The sequence below is a fragment of the Giraffa tippelskirchi genome, chromosome 4 (genome assembly GCF_054371585.1).
Source record: "Giraffa tippelskirchi isolate mGirTip1 chromosome 4, T2T-mGirTip1v1.2.pri, whole genome shotgun sequence".
In the NCBI taxonomy this organism is placed as follows: domain Eukaryota; kingdom Metazoa; phylum Chordata; class Mammalia; order Artiodactyla; family Giraffidae; genus Giraffa; species Giraffa tippelskirchi.
Window position 1 is genome coordinate 132,230,381 of NC_137278.1, and position 14,856 is coordinate 132,245,236.

Consider the following 14,856-nt stretch of genomic DNA (forward strand, 5'->3'; position numbering starts at 1 on the left):
CAACAAATTTCATACTAAGCACCTACTGTGTAGTAATAAATCTGAATAAAAGTGGTTTTACAATCGGCTAAGCAACTTCACAGTGTTAGAGCACCAGCTGGCATCTCTAATTCTGTTTACATTAAGGCCCTCAAGGTCTTAAATTGGCTCCAGGCATCATAGCTTCACAGAACATTTCCAAAAGCAGAAAGCAAGGGATAGGAGTGAAACAAGAGGGCTTTCCTCAAGTTGCAATCTTTTTTGATCAGGGAGAAAACTCATTCCCAGAAACACCCTAGCAGACTTCCCTTTATGTTGCTTTGCCCAGAACTGGGTCCGATTATGAAGGAGACTGAGAAAGCAAGCATCTGGCAAAGAGAAACAGGGTTCCCTCAGTCCCTGGGATTGAGCACATGTATACCCTTAAAAAAAAGAGGGGAGTTACCTTGGAACAAATAAAAGAAAAAAAGTGGTTTCAGAGACAGTAATCAAAATTGATTTCCACAAAAACAGACATGGAGCTTGCATTCTAATTAAGGAGAAATTTTAAACATAAATATACAAACAAGGTAATTTCATATTCTATAAATGCTATGAAATCAGGTGATGTGATAAAAAGTAATGGGCATATTTTAATGGTAAAGCTAATAGAATTTACTAGTGGAACTGAACATGAAAGCATGATAAAAAGGTGATTTCAACTGTGAGTCTCTCCTTGTAGCAGAGGTACAGAGTACTAATCACAATGGGGGCTGGTCAAGGCATCACAGGGATTTAAAAGTTTCTTCCTCTCTTTGGCCAATTTTAGTTGAAATGAGCACAACTGAACCTGTAACCAAAGGAGGCATTATGCTTCCAGAAAAATCTCAAGGAAAAGTATTGCATGCAACAGTAGTAGCTGTCAGATGGGGCTCTAAAGAAAACCAGCTCCTGTGAAAGTTGGAGATAAAGTTAGAGATAATTCTTCCCCTAGAATATGGAGGCACTAAAGTAGTTCTAGGCAGTAAGGACTATTTCTTATTTAGAGATGATGACATGCTTAGAAAATAAGTAGACTGAAATAAATTACTATTGAAATGGCATAATGTAAAGCTGCCAATTCCAGGGAAGTTTTGAAATCTTTCATGTAAATAATTTCCATGTTTTCCTTTTATAATAAACTAATGATATCCAAATTAATGACATCTAGTGTCTCTAAAATTCAGTTTCATTGCACTAATTTAAACATTTCCAAAACAAACAGACAACTCCAAACAGAAAAAATGACTCCAAAGGTAATATTCATTTCCATTCATAAATGAAGCTTGAGAAAGATAATAATGAGTCTAAAGTCATACATTATTAACTGATAGTCAGAACTGAAATTAGTAGTATCTGAAATCAAAGTCAATTTTCTCTCCCCTGTACATCTATCTGTGGGGGGAAAATACACAAAATGCCATATATAAATTTATGACATTGTAACAAAAAGAATAAAAAGTCAAGTGTTTGAAAATAGTTGATGCTTAGAAACTTGTTTCTATTTATTATTTTTGTCTTCCATTATAGGATTAGTAAAATGAACAAAATACTTTGTAAAGTTTTGTGTCTAAACCAAATATGGAACTATCAAAAATGTTACTGACTTAAAAAAAAAAAAAAAAAACCACACCCATTACTGACTGTTAGAATAGTAGCAAATGGTCATGATATTAAGTAGCAAAGATAGGAGACTCAAATAGCAACACAGGGTTTTCGCACTATATCAGACTCAGACCAAATAGCTACAGGTCCTGAAACACTCTGACAAAAACACCTATAAAATCAGTTAAAAAGTTAAGACAGTGGATAATACTGTGTTTATATTTAAGTGATAGATAACTACTATTTAGTTGTTAAATATAGACAAAGTATACATATCTATATATAATATAAACAAATAGAGCCATGTACGCCAAAGTCTTTGACTGTGTGGATCACAGCAGACAGTGGAAAATCCTTAAAGAGATGGGAATACCAGACCACCTTACCTGCCTCCTGAGAAATCTGTATGCAGGTCAAGAAGCAACAGTTAGAACCAGACATGGAACAATAGACTGGTTCCAAATTGGGAAAGGAGTACACCAAGGCTGTATATTGTCACCTCACTTATTTAATTTCAATCCAGAGTACATCATGTGAAATGCTGGGCTGGAAGAAGCACAAGCTGGAATGGAGATTGCTGGGAGAAATATCAATAGCCTCAAATATGCAGATGATACCACCCTTATTGGCAGAAAGTGAAGAACTAAAGAGCCTCTTGATGAAAGTGAAAGAGGAGAGTGAAAAAGCTGGCTTAAAACTCAACATTCAGGGACTTCTCTGGTGGTAAAGCAGATAAGAATCCGCCTGCCAATGCAGGGGACACGGGTTCAATCCCTGGCCCGGGAAGATCCTATGTCCCACAGAGCAGCTAAGCTCATATGCCACAACTACTGAGCCCAGCTCTGGCCTGGGCTCTACCATGCTTCATAACAAGAGAAGCCACTGTAATGAGAAACCCGCACACTGCAGCTAAGATCCAGCATAGCCAGAAATTAAAAAAAAAAAAAAAATGCAGCATTCAGAAAACTAAGATCATCTCATCACTTCATGGCAAATAGATGGGGAAACAGTGGAAACAGTGACAGACTTTATTTTGGGGGGCTCCAAAATCACTGCAGAAGGTGACTGCAGCCTGAAATTAAAAGGCACTTGCTCCTTGGAAGAAAAGCTATGACCAACCTAGACAGCAGATTAAAGAGCAGAGACATTACTCTGCCAACAAAGGTCTGTCTAGTCAAAGCTATGGTTTTTCCAGTAGTCATGTATGGATGTGAGAGTTGGACCATAAAGAAAGCTGAGCACTGAAGAATTGATGCTTTTGAGCTGTGGTGTTGGAGAAGACTCTTGAGAGTTCCTTGGACTGCAAGGAGATCAAACCAGTCCATCCTAAAGGAAATCAGTCCTGAATATTCATTGGAAGGACTGATGCTGAAGCTGAAGTTCCGATATTTTGGCTACCTGATGTGAAGAACTGACTCATTTGAAAAGACCCTGATGCTGGGAAAGATTGAAGGCAGGAGGACAAGGGGATGACAGAGGTTGAGATGGTTGGATGGCATCACCGACTTGATGGATATGAGTTTGAGCAAGCTCCAGGAGTTGGTGATGGACAGGGAAGCCTGGTGTGCTGCAGTCCATGGGGTCGCAAAGAGTTGGACATGACTGAGCAATGGAACTGAACTGAAATTTAGTATGAGTAAAAAAGAAGAAAAAAAAGTCAGCCTTTCCTCTCAGATACTAAAGAGGTAGCAATATAAACCACCTTAGCATTATTCAACATTTTTCTGACATAAAGATACCAGACTAGATTATGTTTAAAGGTCTCTTATGGCTCTGCTACTCTCTGAAATCTAAGGTATTATCAGGGATCTTAAAAAAAAAAAAAAAAAACTCAAATACTTCCTCATTCACAGCAGGGGAATTCACAGATTAAAAGGCTAGCAAAGCTAATGATTTTGGAAAGGTATCTGGGGAAATGTATGGGCCCACAGGAGAAACTATGCAGTGAACGCTCTAAGGTTCTGCAAAGCTAGGAGGAGGGAGGTGCCTGCTTTCAAATGGCTTTCATCCAGAGCAGACAGCAAAATGGAGTTCAGCAGTGTGGTTTGCTAACACTCATCTTTCCAGTCAAGCTAATTATTTTCCATCTTCTTTTAAGAAAAGTGAGACAATATTCAAATATATTCCTGTCTCCTATGACCCTGTTTGGGACATGTGTACAAATTTGGATTTTGACTTGAAAATCTTTTTAAAGGTTTATAACTACAAAAATAATTATTAGAGGGACTTCCCTGGTGGTTCAGTGGTTGGGACTCTGTGCTTCCAGTGCAGGGGGCACAGGTTCAACCCCTGGTTGGGGAACTAGGACCCCAAATGCCTAATGGAGTGGCAAAAATAAAATTATATATATATATTTTTCTTATTCTGGTTTGATAAAGCTTTCACCAAATCTGAATAAGAAAATCGTTCAATATGAACTATGAATTTTTACAATCTATGTTTACCATTTTTGTTCAGTTCAGTTCAGTTGATCAGTCGTGTTCGACTCTTTGCAACCCCATGGACTGCAGCATGCCAGACTTCCCTGTACATCACTAACTCCTGGAGCTTGTCAAACTCACGTCCATCAAGTTGGTGATGCCATCCAACCATCTCATTCTCTGTCATCCCCTTCTCCTCCTCATGCTATTTCTGTTACAGAATTTGTCAACAGCAAAAGACAAAATAAAGACCTAAGATGATGTTTAGCTGTTTAACATCTAATCCAAGCATCACTGTTAAAAACAACTTATTTTACAAGAAAATAAAAGTTTATACTGAGCTAAACAAAATAATGGATTTCCATTAAATATCTAAATCATCTAAATCATTTCCAACTAAAATAAATATTAAATGGCAAACATAAATGTATCTACTTTTGGTTTTTTAATTTTTACAGAGACAAAAAATTTTTAGGTCCATTAACAAATGTTTTATGCCACACTGAAAAATTGTATTATGAGGAAGCATTTATAAATGTATATATGGACATACTTGGCATCAAGTGGTTAAGAATCTGCCTGCCAATGCAGAGGATGAGGGCATGATCCCCAGTTCAGGACACCTGCCACAAGGCAATTAACCACTGAGCTTGCACTTTAGAGCCTGCAAGCCGCAACTACTGAAGCCCATGTCCCCTACAGCCTGTGCTCCACAACAAGAGAAGCTAACAGAGTAAGAAGCTCTTGCACTGCAACTAGAGAGAAAGCCTGCACACAGCAAAGACTACCTAGCACAGCCAAAAATAAATAAATAAAAATTATAAATGTGTTTGTAAGTTTGCTAATCTACTGCAGGATACTCATATATGATAAACAGTTCACAATTGCCTGCTTTCTAGTTTTCGCTGGGAAGCAAAGATTACAAACAGTTTAAAATGTCAGAAAAAGAACTGAGAATACAAAATTAATCAAAGAGAAAGTGTCAAACATTTAGAGTAATAAGCATAAATTAACTGCATAAACTATGTGGGCTGATACTGAGAAAATGAAGGCAAAGCAACAAGCACTCCTTTGGAAGCTAAGAAACAGTGGAATGCCCATGAAAATTTTCTCCTACCACTGTGGGAGGATTTACTGTAATTTCCTTATTTTTTCAAACTGTGATTATGGGACATTGGAGAATTATGATTAGCATGTATTTAAATATAAAATATATATTATCTATATTTATCTGTATAGACAAATGGACACTATGTGTCTTCAATTTATCTGTAATTTATAGATAGATTTATATTTATTATCTATAAATAAAAGAATAATTTCATAAAATGCAAACTAGAATACATGCGTGGCATATACTAAAAATATGAAATACATGTTAGCTTATTAAACTTTTATTTCAGTTACTTACATGGTTTTATATACGTAAGTATGTGCTGGGCCACAGATACACTTCATTTCTTACTGTGAAATCATCGAACTCATTTGAAGGTTGCTGTTTTTCTGCCACGGTAAATTAAGCAACAAAAAGGGTCCATGTAGCCAGCTGAAAATGCCAAAACAAGAACCACCACCCTTGCTGCCTTATACATATGCAGATGAAAACTCAAGACCAGGCTGTAGTCACTCTCTGGTAGGCTCATACTTTGTTGCCTTTGTCTTTTCAGACTTACAGCCAAGCAGCAGTCCTTCTTTAAAAGAACATCTTACATTTCTAACAACTACTTGCAAGGCTGATGAATGAACTCTGCTGGTAGCTTCCCAGATATTTGTAAATCTGCCATCAGTTTAGAAGTTGTTGTCCCACCTTTCAAACTTTTATTCTGCCTACTCATATTAGAGCAACTCTCTCCAGCAATATCATGGGGATCCTGTTGCCCCTCCCTGTTCTATCATTCCCAGTATAGCAGAGCCATTTCAGAATGAAACTACACTGTAATTTCCAAAAAGCATATGACTTATTTTAACTATATTGTGTAGGAGTTTATAATCATTTAATGTAATGCATTCAGGGACAGCGGAGCCTGGTGGGCTGCCATCTATGGGGTCACACAGAGTCGGACACGACTGAAGCGACTTAGCAGCAGCAGCAGCAATGTAATACATATTTACCTATGGGGCTTCCCAGGTGGCTCTAGTGGTAAAGAACCCACATGCCAATGCAGATGTAAGAGACAAGGGTCCCATCCCTGGGTCAGGAAGATCCCTGGGTCAGGAAGAAGGGTATGGCAACCCCCTCCAGTACTCTTGCTTGGAGAATACCCAGGACAGAGAACCTTGGTGGGCTAAAGTCCATACGGTCACAAAGAGTCAGACACAACTGAAGCGACTTCACAAACAAATATAGGTAAATATGCTCTCCTCCAAGAATTAACCTGAAGTTACTCTGTAACAACTGCCTTGCATCATTTCTTCTCTAGATAAGCTTTGTAAGTTTTTGAGAAGACAATACGTGAACTAATAAAACTGGATTTATGAGGGAAAAAACATATTCTTAAAAATACAGACTGCTGTAGAAGATCTCTTGCCAAAATCAATTTATAAAAGAGCTAAAGCTTCTTGCAGCTATGTAACCTTCTATAATTGCTTTTGAAATCCTTTTATTACTTTGGTAAAATGAACATTTAAATATTATTTCATAATTATCTGTGATTCTATTTAGTTAAGTGTCTGAACCTTCTGGTATTTTTGACAAACATTACCAAAATCAAATTCTAAATGAAGACTTTTGACCTTAGACTAACTGGCATTTTTCCAGAGGGGCCCTGGAGCATCTCAAAGGATCTGTTCTCTCTCCTTATAAAAAGAAAGATATTAATTAGGTTTATTTGATATGTTAAATTACATGGGAAGCACTTTCAAATAAGAAATAATACTAATCCTTCTTTACATTACATCTGCATTGATCAGCAGTGCTTTTGAGGAAAGATCTTGATCAAAAGGGGTAAATGTGAACATAAATAAAGGAAACCTCATTTTAAATGGTGGAGAAGGCAATGGCAACCCATTCCAGTACGCTTGCCTGGAAAATCCCATGGATGGAGGAGCCTGGTAGGCTACAGTCCATGGGGTCGCTAACAGTCGGACAGGACTGAGCAACTTCACTTTCACTTTTCCCTTTCATGCACTGGAGAAGGAAACGGCAACCCACTCCAGTATTCTTGCCTGGAGAATCCCAGGGACGGCGGAGCCTGGTGGGCTGCCGTCTGTGGGGTCGCACAGAGTCGGACACGACTGAAGCGACTTAGCAGCAGCAGCAGCAGCATTTTAAATGGAGTCAGGAAGCCCTGAAGGAGGGACTCTCGGTACATGTAGCACCAGTTGCAGTCTGCATAACCAGCAGGGAGAAGGAAAATAAGAATCTTACTTTTCTTCTGGTATGAGACAGGACATTTTAACACAGGTATTTCATCTCCTACTTTTAAAAAAAGGAAGGCAGATCCCTCCCTGCCCCAGCAACTATACTCTAACCACCACTTACAGCCAGTGAGAAATGGCAGCAATCTTGAACTCTCATTCTTCTCCATGAAGTTTTCTTCAAACAGTACCCCCTACAGTTTCCTCCTAAAATCGAATAAAAGCACTCTCCTTTGTTCTCTGGAGTTGCGTGACTCCCCATAATTTGCCTGTCCCAAATTGCGATTCTCTTCTATTCCTAAATAAACCCATCTTGTTGGTTAAATAACTGGTTGTTTTAAGAGTGACAATGTATATAAATGTAAAATCACAATGTTGTACGATCGAAAGTAATGTAACATTGTATGTCAATTACATTGTGTGTCAGTTTTTTTTAAAAAAAGGGTTTTACAAAACTCTAAGGTTTCCCTGGCGACCCAGTAGTTAAGAACTGCCCTCCAATGCAGGGGACAGGAGTTTGATCCCTGGTCTGGGAAGATCGCACATTCCTCAGAGTGGCTGAGCCCAACTGCCAGTAATTACTGACTCTCCCAACTCCCCAGAGCCCGAAAGCCACAACTTCTAAAGCTCTCACGCCTTAGAGCCCGCAGTCCCCAAGAGAAACCACCGCAACGCGAAGCCTATGGCCCACAACTTGAGAGTAGCCTCCCATCACCGCAGCTAGAGAAAACCCGTATACAGCAAGGATGACGCACCGCAGCAACCCGCCCCGCCCCCCGCAAAAAAAACAAAAAACAAAAAAAAACCTCTAGCCCAAGGAATCTCTACCTCCTAACATCTTTGATAGTCAAACAATTTCCTCTCTCCCTAAGTTTCTGTCCTCACTTCTTCAATTCGGCTATCAAATTTGAAATGTGTCTTTAACTCTCTCCTTCTAAAAGGCCCTAGAGCTGTTTCATCAAGTTGGTTGGTTTCCGTTTAAAAATGGGGCCTACCCTACCCTTTTAACAGCTCAGTTGTTCAGTGCTTAGGTGCTTACTCTTTAAATGACTGAAATACTATTTGGGGCCTTTAGTTTAAAGAACAAGTAAACCAAGTAAATCTATTCAATTTTTCCTAAACCTTGCTCCTCCACATTATCAGGTAAATGCATTCTGTACAGCCATTTTAAAGAAACTGGGAAGAGAAAAACAAAACTCATTGACAAACGATGACAACGTGGAAATAATCAGCTGAGCTATCTGGACCAGAAGTTTTTGCATTTCATGGTGCTTCATCTTTAAAACTGTGTAGACTTCTTAAATCTTAGGATTCGCCCAAAATAACGGCAATCGAGCCCTCATTCCCCTGTTGGTTTCTTCCAAACCTGCGCCCCACCCCCATCCTCACCCCCGCCCAGGCCCCGGCAGCCATGCGCCAAAGACTGCAGCACCGGAGCTCGCGGTCCGCAGGCGCGGCGGACCCCGCCCCGCACGGCCGGCTCGGGGAGGTGGCTCGGGGCCAGGAGCCCGCCTCTGCGGCGGCTGAGCAGGACGCCCAGTGGGTGCGCTCGGGCGGAGGAGGGGCCTGCGGCCATGGCACCGCCTTTGCCGGCCCGCCCCGCCCCAGACCGCTACTTAAGTGGCTCCCGCACCGCCCCCCGCTCCAGTGCGTTACTTACCTCGACTCTTAGCTTGTCGGGGACGGTAACCGGGACCCGCGTCTACTCCAGTTGCCTGCGCCTGCTGACCCGTAACCACCATGGTGAGTGGACCGTCGACTTCGTTAGGGGAAACGGGGGAAAACGAGCCGGGAGAGCGCCAAGGACTAGTTCTAGCTGGAGATGGCTGGCCCCACCGCTGTCCATTTGGAGGGCGAAGAGCGAGGAGGGAGCCGAGGGTGAGAGTAGATAGACCTCGATTTATGGAGAAAGGCTGGGCCCAGGAGGAAGGGGGCCACCGCCTTTTCTTCTGGGACTGTAGAACGCGATGGTGGGGCACTGGTTCTCCTTCACTACGGTTAGCGCTCTCATTTAGCTCTAGCTTCTGGGTTCGGCGCCCCCAAGACCCTGCAGTCTTTTCCCGCGCATTCCCATCCCCCCCTTAGATTCTCCCCAGCCTTTAGCGAGCGCGCGCGCGAGCTCTCCCCGCCCTCACTTCCTCCTCAGCACGAAAACCGGAGGCGGGAAGGAACTGCGCACGCGCGACCGTTACCTTCCAGCCTGGGAGTGGCCGGGAGCCCGCCACTGCAGTATGCGCGTGCGCGCTGGGGCGCTGCAGGTCTATGACTGGAGGGCCTGTCCCTTGTTACCCTGGGTTCTCTTCAAAAAAATAAAGAGTAAGGTGAATGTGGAGAAGGACTCCTTATCGATGTGCTGCACTGCACCAATATCTTAGGACAACAAGCTCTCAGCAGCCTGTAGAAGGCCATCTGTCTCTCCCTGCCCTCCGCTGTGTTAGGAATGCGTGTGGGAGCAGGTGGTGGCGGTGGGGGGGGTTGAGGGAATAGAAATCGGATCTGGGTATCTGATAATCCCCTGCTGCGTCGTGACAGATGTGGAGGTGCTGAACTGAGCCTCGCGCCTGCACGAAGCGAAGATGGTTGGCCATGGCTGCGCCTCTGCAGACGTGGCTTTTAAGAGCTTTTGCAGCTGCGCGACTCCGCGAACCGCAGAGGGACGCGGGCGCGCGCGCCCTGAATTGCTCATTCATCCTTTGCCGCAGAGCCCCACCCCTCGTCCCTGCGGCCAGGCATTTCCTCTGCGCTGCTCTGGCCACGTGCTTCCTGTGCTGGGAGCTGCCCGGAAATATGGCCACCTACTCTAAAATGGCATTCTGGGCCCTGGGCGCTAGATGGATGACCTCCTCTTTATCTGATCCTCAAAGGAGGAAGCAATGACTAAGCTCTGTTCTTGGTCTAGAAAGAGGCCTTCCCGATTTAGAGGGGGGAAAGGAAATTAATTAAAAGCAATGTACATCAGAAGTATAGCCCATCTACCCTAGTTTTTTTAAAAAAGCATTCCATTTTAAAAGGAAATTTAAGATTAGGTTTCCGTAAACATTTAGCATTTTTGTTCTGCTTCACAGTGACTGCTAATTGGTTTAGTCTTGTGGGGTGTGTGTGTGTGTGTGTGTGTGTGTGTGTGTGTGTGTGTGTGTGTGTGTGTGTGTGTGTGTGTGTGTGTGTTTTAATGCGTTTCTCTCTCTCACAGCGTGAGTGCATCTCCATCCACGTTGGCCAGGCTGGTGTCCAGATTGGCAATGCCTGCTGGGAGCTCTACTGCCTGGAACACGGCATCCAGCCTGATGGCCAGATGCCAAGTGACAAGACTATTGGCGGAGGAGACGACTCCTTCAACACCTTCTTCAGTGAGACAGGCGCTGGCAAGCATGTGCCCAGGGCAGTGTTTGTAGACCTGGAACCCACAGTCATTGGTGAGTTGACCTCAGTAGCTTCAATGAGAATCCTGGGAGTCTGATACAGGAGGTGTGTCCTGTGGGCTCCACTGATACCCTGGGGTGGAGCAGACTTGTGTGGGTTGTTGCTGATGGGTGGCTGCTTCATTTTCCTTTTCCAGATGAGGTTCGCACTGGCACCTATCGCCAGCTCTTCCACCCTGAGCAACTCATCACAGGCAAAGAAGATGCCGCCAATAACTATGCCCGAGGTCACTACACCATTGGCAAGGAGATCATTGACCTCGTCTTGGACCGAATTCGGAAACTGGTATGTTTATTCTCAAGAATCAAGTAAATTAATGAGCCTAGGGGAGATATTTGAAATATACTCCTTTTTTTCCAAACACAATTAAAATGTAATAGAGTGAAGTTAATTGTTCCTTCATGGTTTTTTTATTTTTTGAAAAATGAGCAGATTTATTTATTTATTTATTTTTGGTTTGATTTTTTTTTTCTATTCATGTTTTTTTAAGTTCAATTAAAATATGAACTATTTGATGTCATTTTATAAAAATTAATGATATTTTTAATAAAACGCTGAGTAATTTAGGGAAGGTCTACTTTTTTTTTGAAAGCGTTTCTTGTCAAAATACAATCTTAAATTTTTGGAATTAATATGAAAAGTGGAAGTCCCTTGATGACATTATGAAGAGCAATAATTATGTTTTTTCTATTCCTCTTTTGTAACAGGCTGACCAGTGCACAGGTCTTCAGGGCTTCTTGGTTTTCCACAGCTTTGGTGGGGGAACTGGTTCTGGGTTCACCTCCCTGCTGATGGAACGCCTCTCTGTCGATTATGGCAAGAAGTCCAAGCTGGAGTTCTCCATTTACCCAGCCCCCCAGGTTTCCACAGCTGTCGTTGAGCCCTACAACTCCATCCTCACCACCCACACCACCCTGGAGCACTCTGATTGTGCCTTCATGGTAGACAATGAGGCCATCTATGACATCTGTCGTAGAAACCTCGACATTGAGCGCCCAACCTACACAAATCTTAACCGCCTTATTAGCCAGATAGTGTCCTCCATCACTGCTTCCCTGAGGTTTGATGGAGCCCTGAATGTGGATCTGACCGAGTTCCAGACCAACCTGGTGCCCTATCCTCGTATCCACTTCCCTCTGGCCACATACGCCCCTGTTATCTCTGCTGAGAAAGCCTACCATGAACAGCTTTCTGTAGCAGAGATCACCAATGCTTGCTTTGAGCCAGCCAACCAGATGGTGAAATGTGACCCTCGCCATGGTAAATACATGGCCTGCTGCCTGTTGTACCGTGGCGACGTGGTTCCCAAAGATGTCAATGCTGCCATTGCCACCATCAAGACCAAGCGCAGCATCCAGTTTGTGGACTGGTGCCCCACTGGCTTCAAGGTTGGCATTAACTACCAGCCTCCCACTGTGGTACCTGGTGGAGACCTGGCCAAAGTACAGCGAGCTGTGTGCATGCTGAGCAACACCACAGCCATCGCTGAGGCCTGGGCTCGCCTGGACCACAAGTTTGACCTGATGTATGCCAAGCGTGCCTTTGTTCACTGGTACGTGGGTGAGGGCATGGAGGAAGGAGAGTTTTCTGAGGCCCGTGAGGACATGGCTGCCCTTGAGAAGGATTATGAGGAAGTTGGTGTGGATTCTGTTGAGGGAGAGGGAGAGGAAGAAGGAGAGGAATACTAATTACCATTCCTTTGAGCCCTGCAGCATGTCATACTCAGCTTCAGCGTTAGCTGACAGGCATAAAAACTTTCTGACTAGATTGTCTTCGCTTTCAATTATGATCATGTATTGCTTTTCCATGTGTGTCTGTAACACTTACGTCCTGTCTCAAAAGTAAAGATTTTAAGAAAGAAAATACAGAGTTCTGTGCTTCTTCTAAACTGGTTTCTCCAAGAAGTACTTTTCACTCTTACATCTGGAAGTAATATCAAGAATTTCTCTCCAGATATCTCTGGGGGGAAGGTGTACTCAGAGGTAAAGCAGAAGAGCTATACTCTGAGGTATTCAACCAGTATTTTGTTGAATTCCAGCTCAGAGGCCTTGGAAAGATGGAAATTTCAGATTAGTTCTTGAGGTTATAAGGTAATTATAAGTTAGGTTTGGGAAAGTTTTTAATATTCTGCAACTATGCTGTGTAGAGGCCCGATAACCTATTAGGATCAATGGCTTTAGAACAGATTAACATTTGGTTGGGGGAATATTTGAGCAGAAAGATGTAAAAGCTGTTTCCTACCCTGTAATGATGAAAGGAGGAAAGTTGCAGGATCAGGATTCCTGCTGACCAACAAAATTCTTAATAGGAAATAATTGAAGGGTAAGCCTTACACTTGTGGAAGAGCAGCTACTTTACAAGGGATGAAATGGCAAACACTTGCAAAGGTTAGGACAAAGTTAAAATTTGTAGCACTGGTCATAGTTGACATTCTTCCCAATATATAGTGTGACTACATCTAAAGCCCACTGTAGAAGAAAGGTTAAATCTGCCTAGAGAAAATTTTAAAAGTTCAGGAAGCACATGGATTATAAAGGTCTGAAAAGTAGAGAATAGAGGTGAGTAAAATTTTGCCAGTTCTTTCCCTAGTCAGTAAATCCTATAAACTTAGAGAATATTAATAGTTCTCAACTCCTGATAAAATCCACAGACATTTCAGAGAGCTCTGTCGGGAGGCACTACAGGCCAAGCGCAGCAACCCATAATGTAGCCAGAAACCACAGGTCCCAGGGGAAGGCAGATGTAGGCCTTCATAGCACTAGTGGGAACCCTAATGAATTAGTGCCCAAATGAAGGTAGGACTTTGCATTAGTATTGAACTTTCAGGGAGGCCGTCTTTAGAGCTGACTGAAGAACCTTTGAAATCTCCCTCTCGTGCCATACAAGAGAGAGAGGTAGCTAGGTTGGAGCCTGGGAAACCAAACCAATACAGAGGAGCTTTTCAGGGGAAAAGCACACACTATGGTGTGCCATGTTGCTTTTTGAGTCCTGAGGCACAAAGCAGGGACAGGATATTTTGTTTGTTTGGGGTGGTGGGTGGATGTTTGTATTTTTAAGAAAAGATATGTAATAAAGAATTATGACAGTTTGGGTGGTGGGTACATAGGTATTTGCAATACCATTATTGCCCTAAAACTTGATACACATATATAAAAAATTTAATACATGTATATGTGGCTTAATATTTGCATATTAAAAATATATATGTATGACTTCATGCAGTTTCTGAGGGTCAGGAAGTCAGGGGCACCTTAGCTGAACGGTTCTAACTCAGGCTTTCTCATAAGATTTCAGTAAAGATGTTGACTGAGGATGCAGTTATCTGAATGCTTGATTTTATTTTATTTTTTTTAATTTTTTTAAAATTTTAATTGGAGGCTAATTACTTTACAATATTGTGATTTTTGCCATACATTTACATGAATCAGCCATGGGTGTACATGTGTTCCCCATCCTGACCCTCCCTTCCTCCTCCCTCCCCAGAATACTTGATTTTAGCTGGAGGACTCACTTCCAAGGGGGTTCACTCATGCCTGGCAAGGTAGTGCTGGTTGTTGGCAGGTAGCCTTTGTTCTTCACCACAGGGACTTCTCCATAGGACTGCTTCAGTGTCCTCACAACATGAGGGCAGTCTTCCCCTAGAGAGAGTGGTCCAGGACAAAGCAAGTTGAAAACCACAATATCTTGAAACTAACACTCTCATTTCTACAGTATCCTATTGGTTACACATGTCAGTCCTATTCAGTGTGGGAAGAAACCACACAATAGTAGGAGACATGGGTTGTTGGGAGTTACATACAAAACCCAGAAGGATACCAATTTTATTACCTTTTTTCCCTGTATACTTGGAAAATTTCATCTTTTAAAAGGGAGGAAACCTGTAGTTTAGAGAGAAGGAGTTTTCCATTTTCTATAGTTCCAACTCGAATTTCAGTGTCTTTGGTTGCCTTTTAAGCAATCCTTCGGTGGCTTAGATGGTAAAGAATCCTTCTGCAATGCAGGAGACCTGGGTTTGATCCCTGGGTTAGGAAGATCCCCTGAAGGAGTGCATGGCAAC

At 42.5% G+C, this 14,856-nt stretch overlaps 1 protein-coding gene and 1 pseudogene across 1 annotated transcript; both read left to right on the plus strand.

Annotated features, from left to right (window-relative positions):
- Positions 1 to 321: 321 nt before the first annotated feature.
- Positions 322 to 1,038, plus strand: LOC145545652 (10 kDa heat shock protein, mitochondrial pseudogene; annotated as a pseudogene).
- A 7,987-nt stretch (positions 1,039 to 9,025) lies between these two features.
- On the plus strand, positions 9,026 to 12,662 carry LOC145547345 (tubulin alpha-1B chain). Its single transcript, XM_081596707.1, has 4 exons — positions 9,026 to 9,122; positions 10,570 to 10,792; positions 10,936 to 11,084; positions 11,507 to 12,662. Exons 1-4 carry the CDS (start codon positions 9,120 to 9,122, stop codon positions 12,485 to 12,487), a joined length of 1,356 nt encoding a protein of 451 aa, XP_081452833.1. The 5' UTR covers positions 9,026 to 9,119; the 3' UTR covers positions 12,488 to 12,662.
- Positions 12,663 to 14,856: the final 2,194 nt, after the last annotated feature.

Coding starts and splice junctions, on each gene's coding strand:
- LOC145547345 (XM_081596707.1), top strand. Junction 10,793..10,935: donor CCTGGAACCCACAGTCATTG/GTGAGTTGACCT, acceptor TTCCTTTTCCAG/ATGAGGTTCGCACTGGCACC. Junction 11,085..11,506: donor TGGACCGAATTCGGAAACTG/GTATGTTTATTC, acceptor CTTTTGTAACAG/GCTGACCAGTGCACAGGTCT.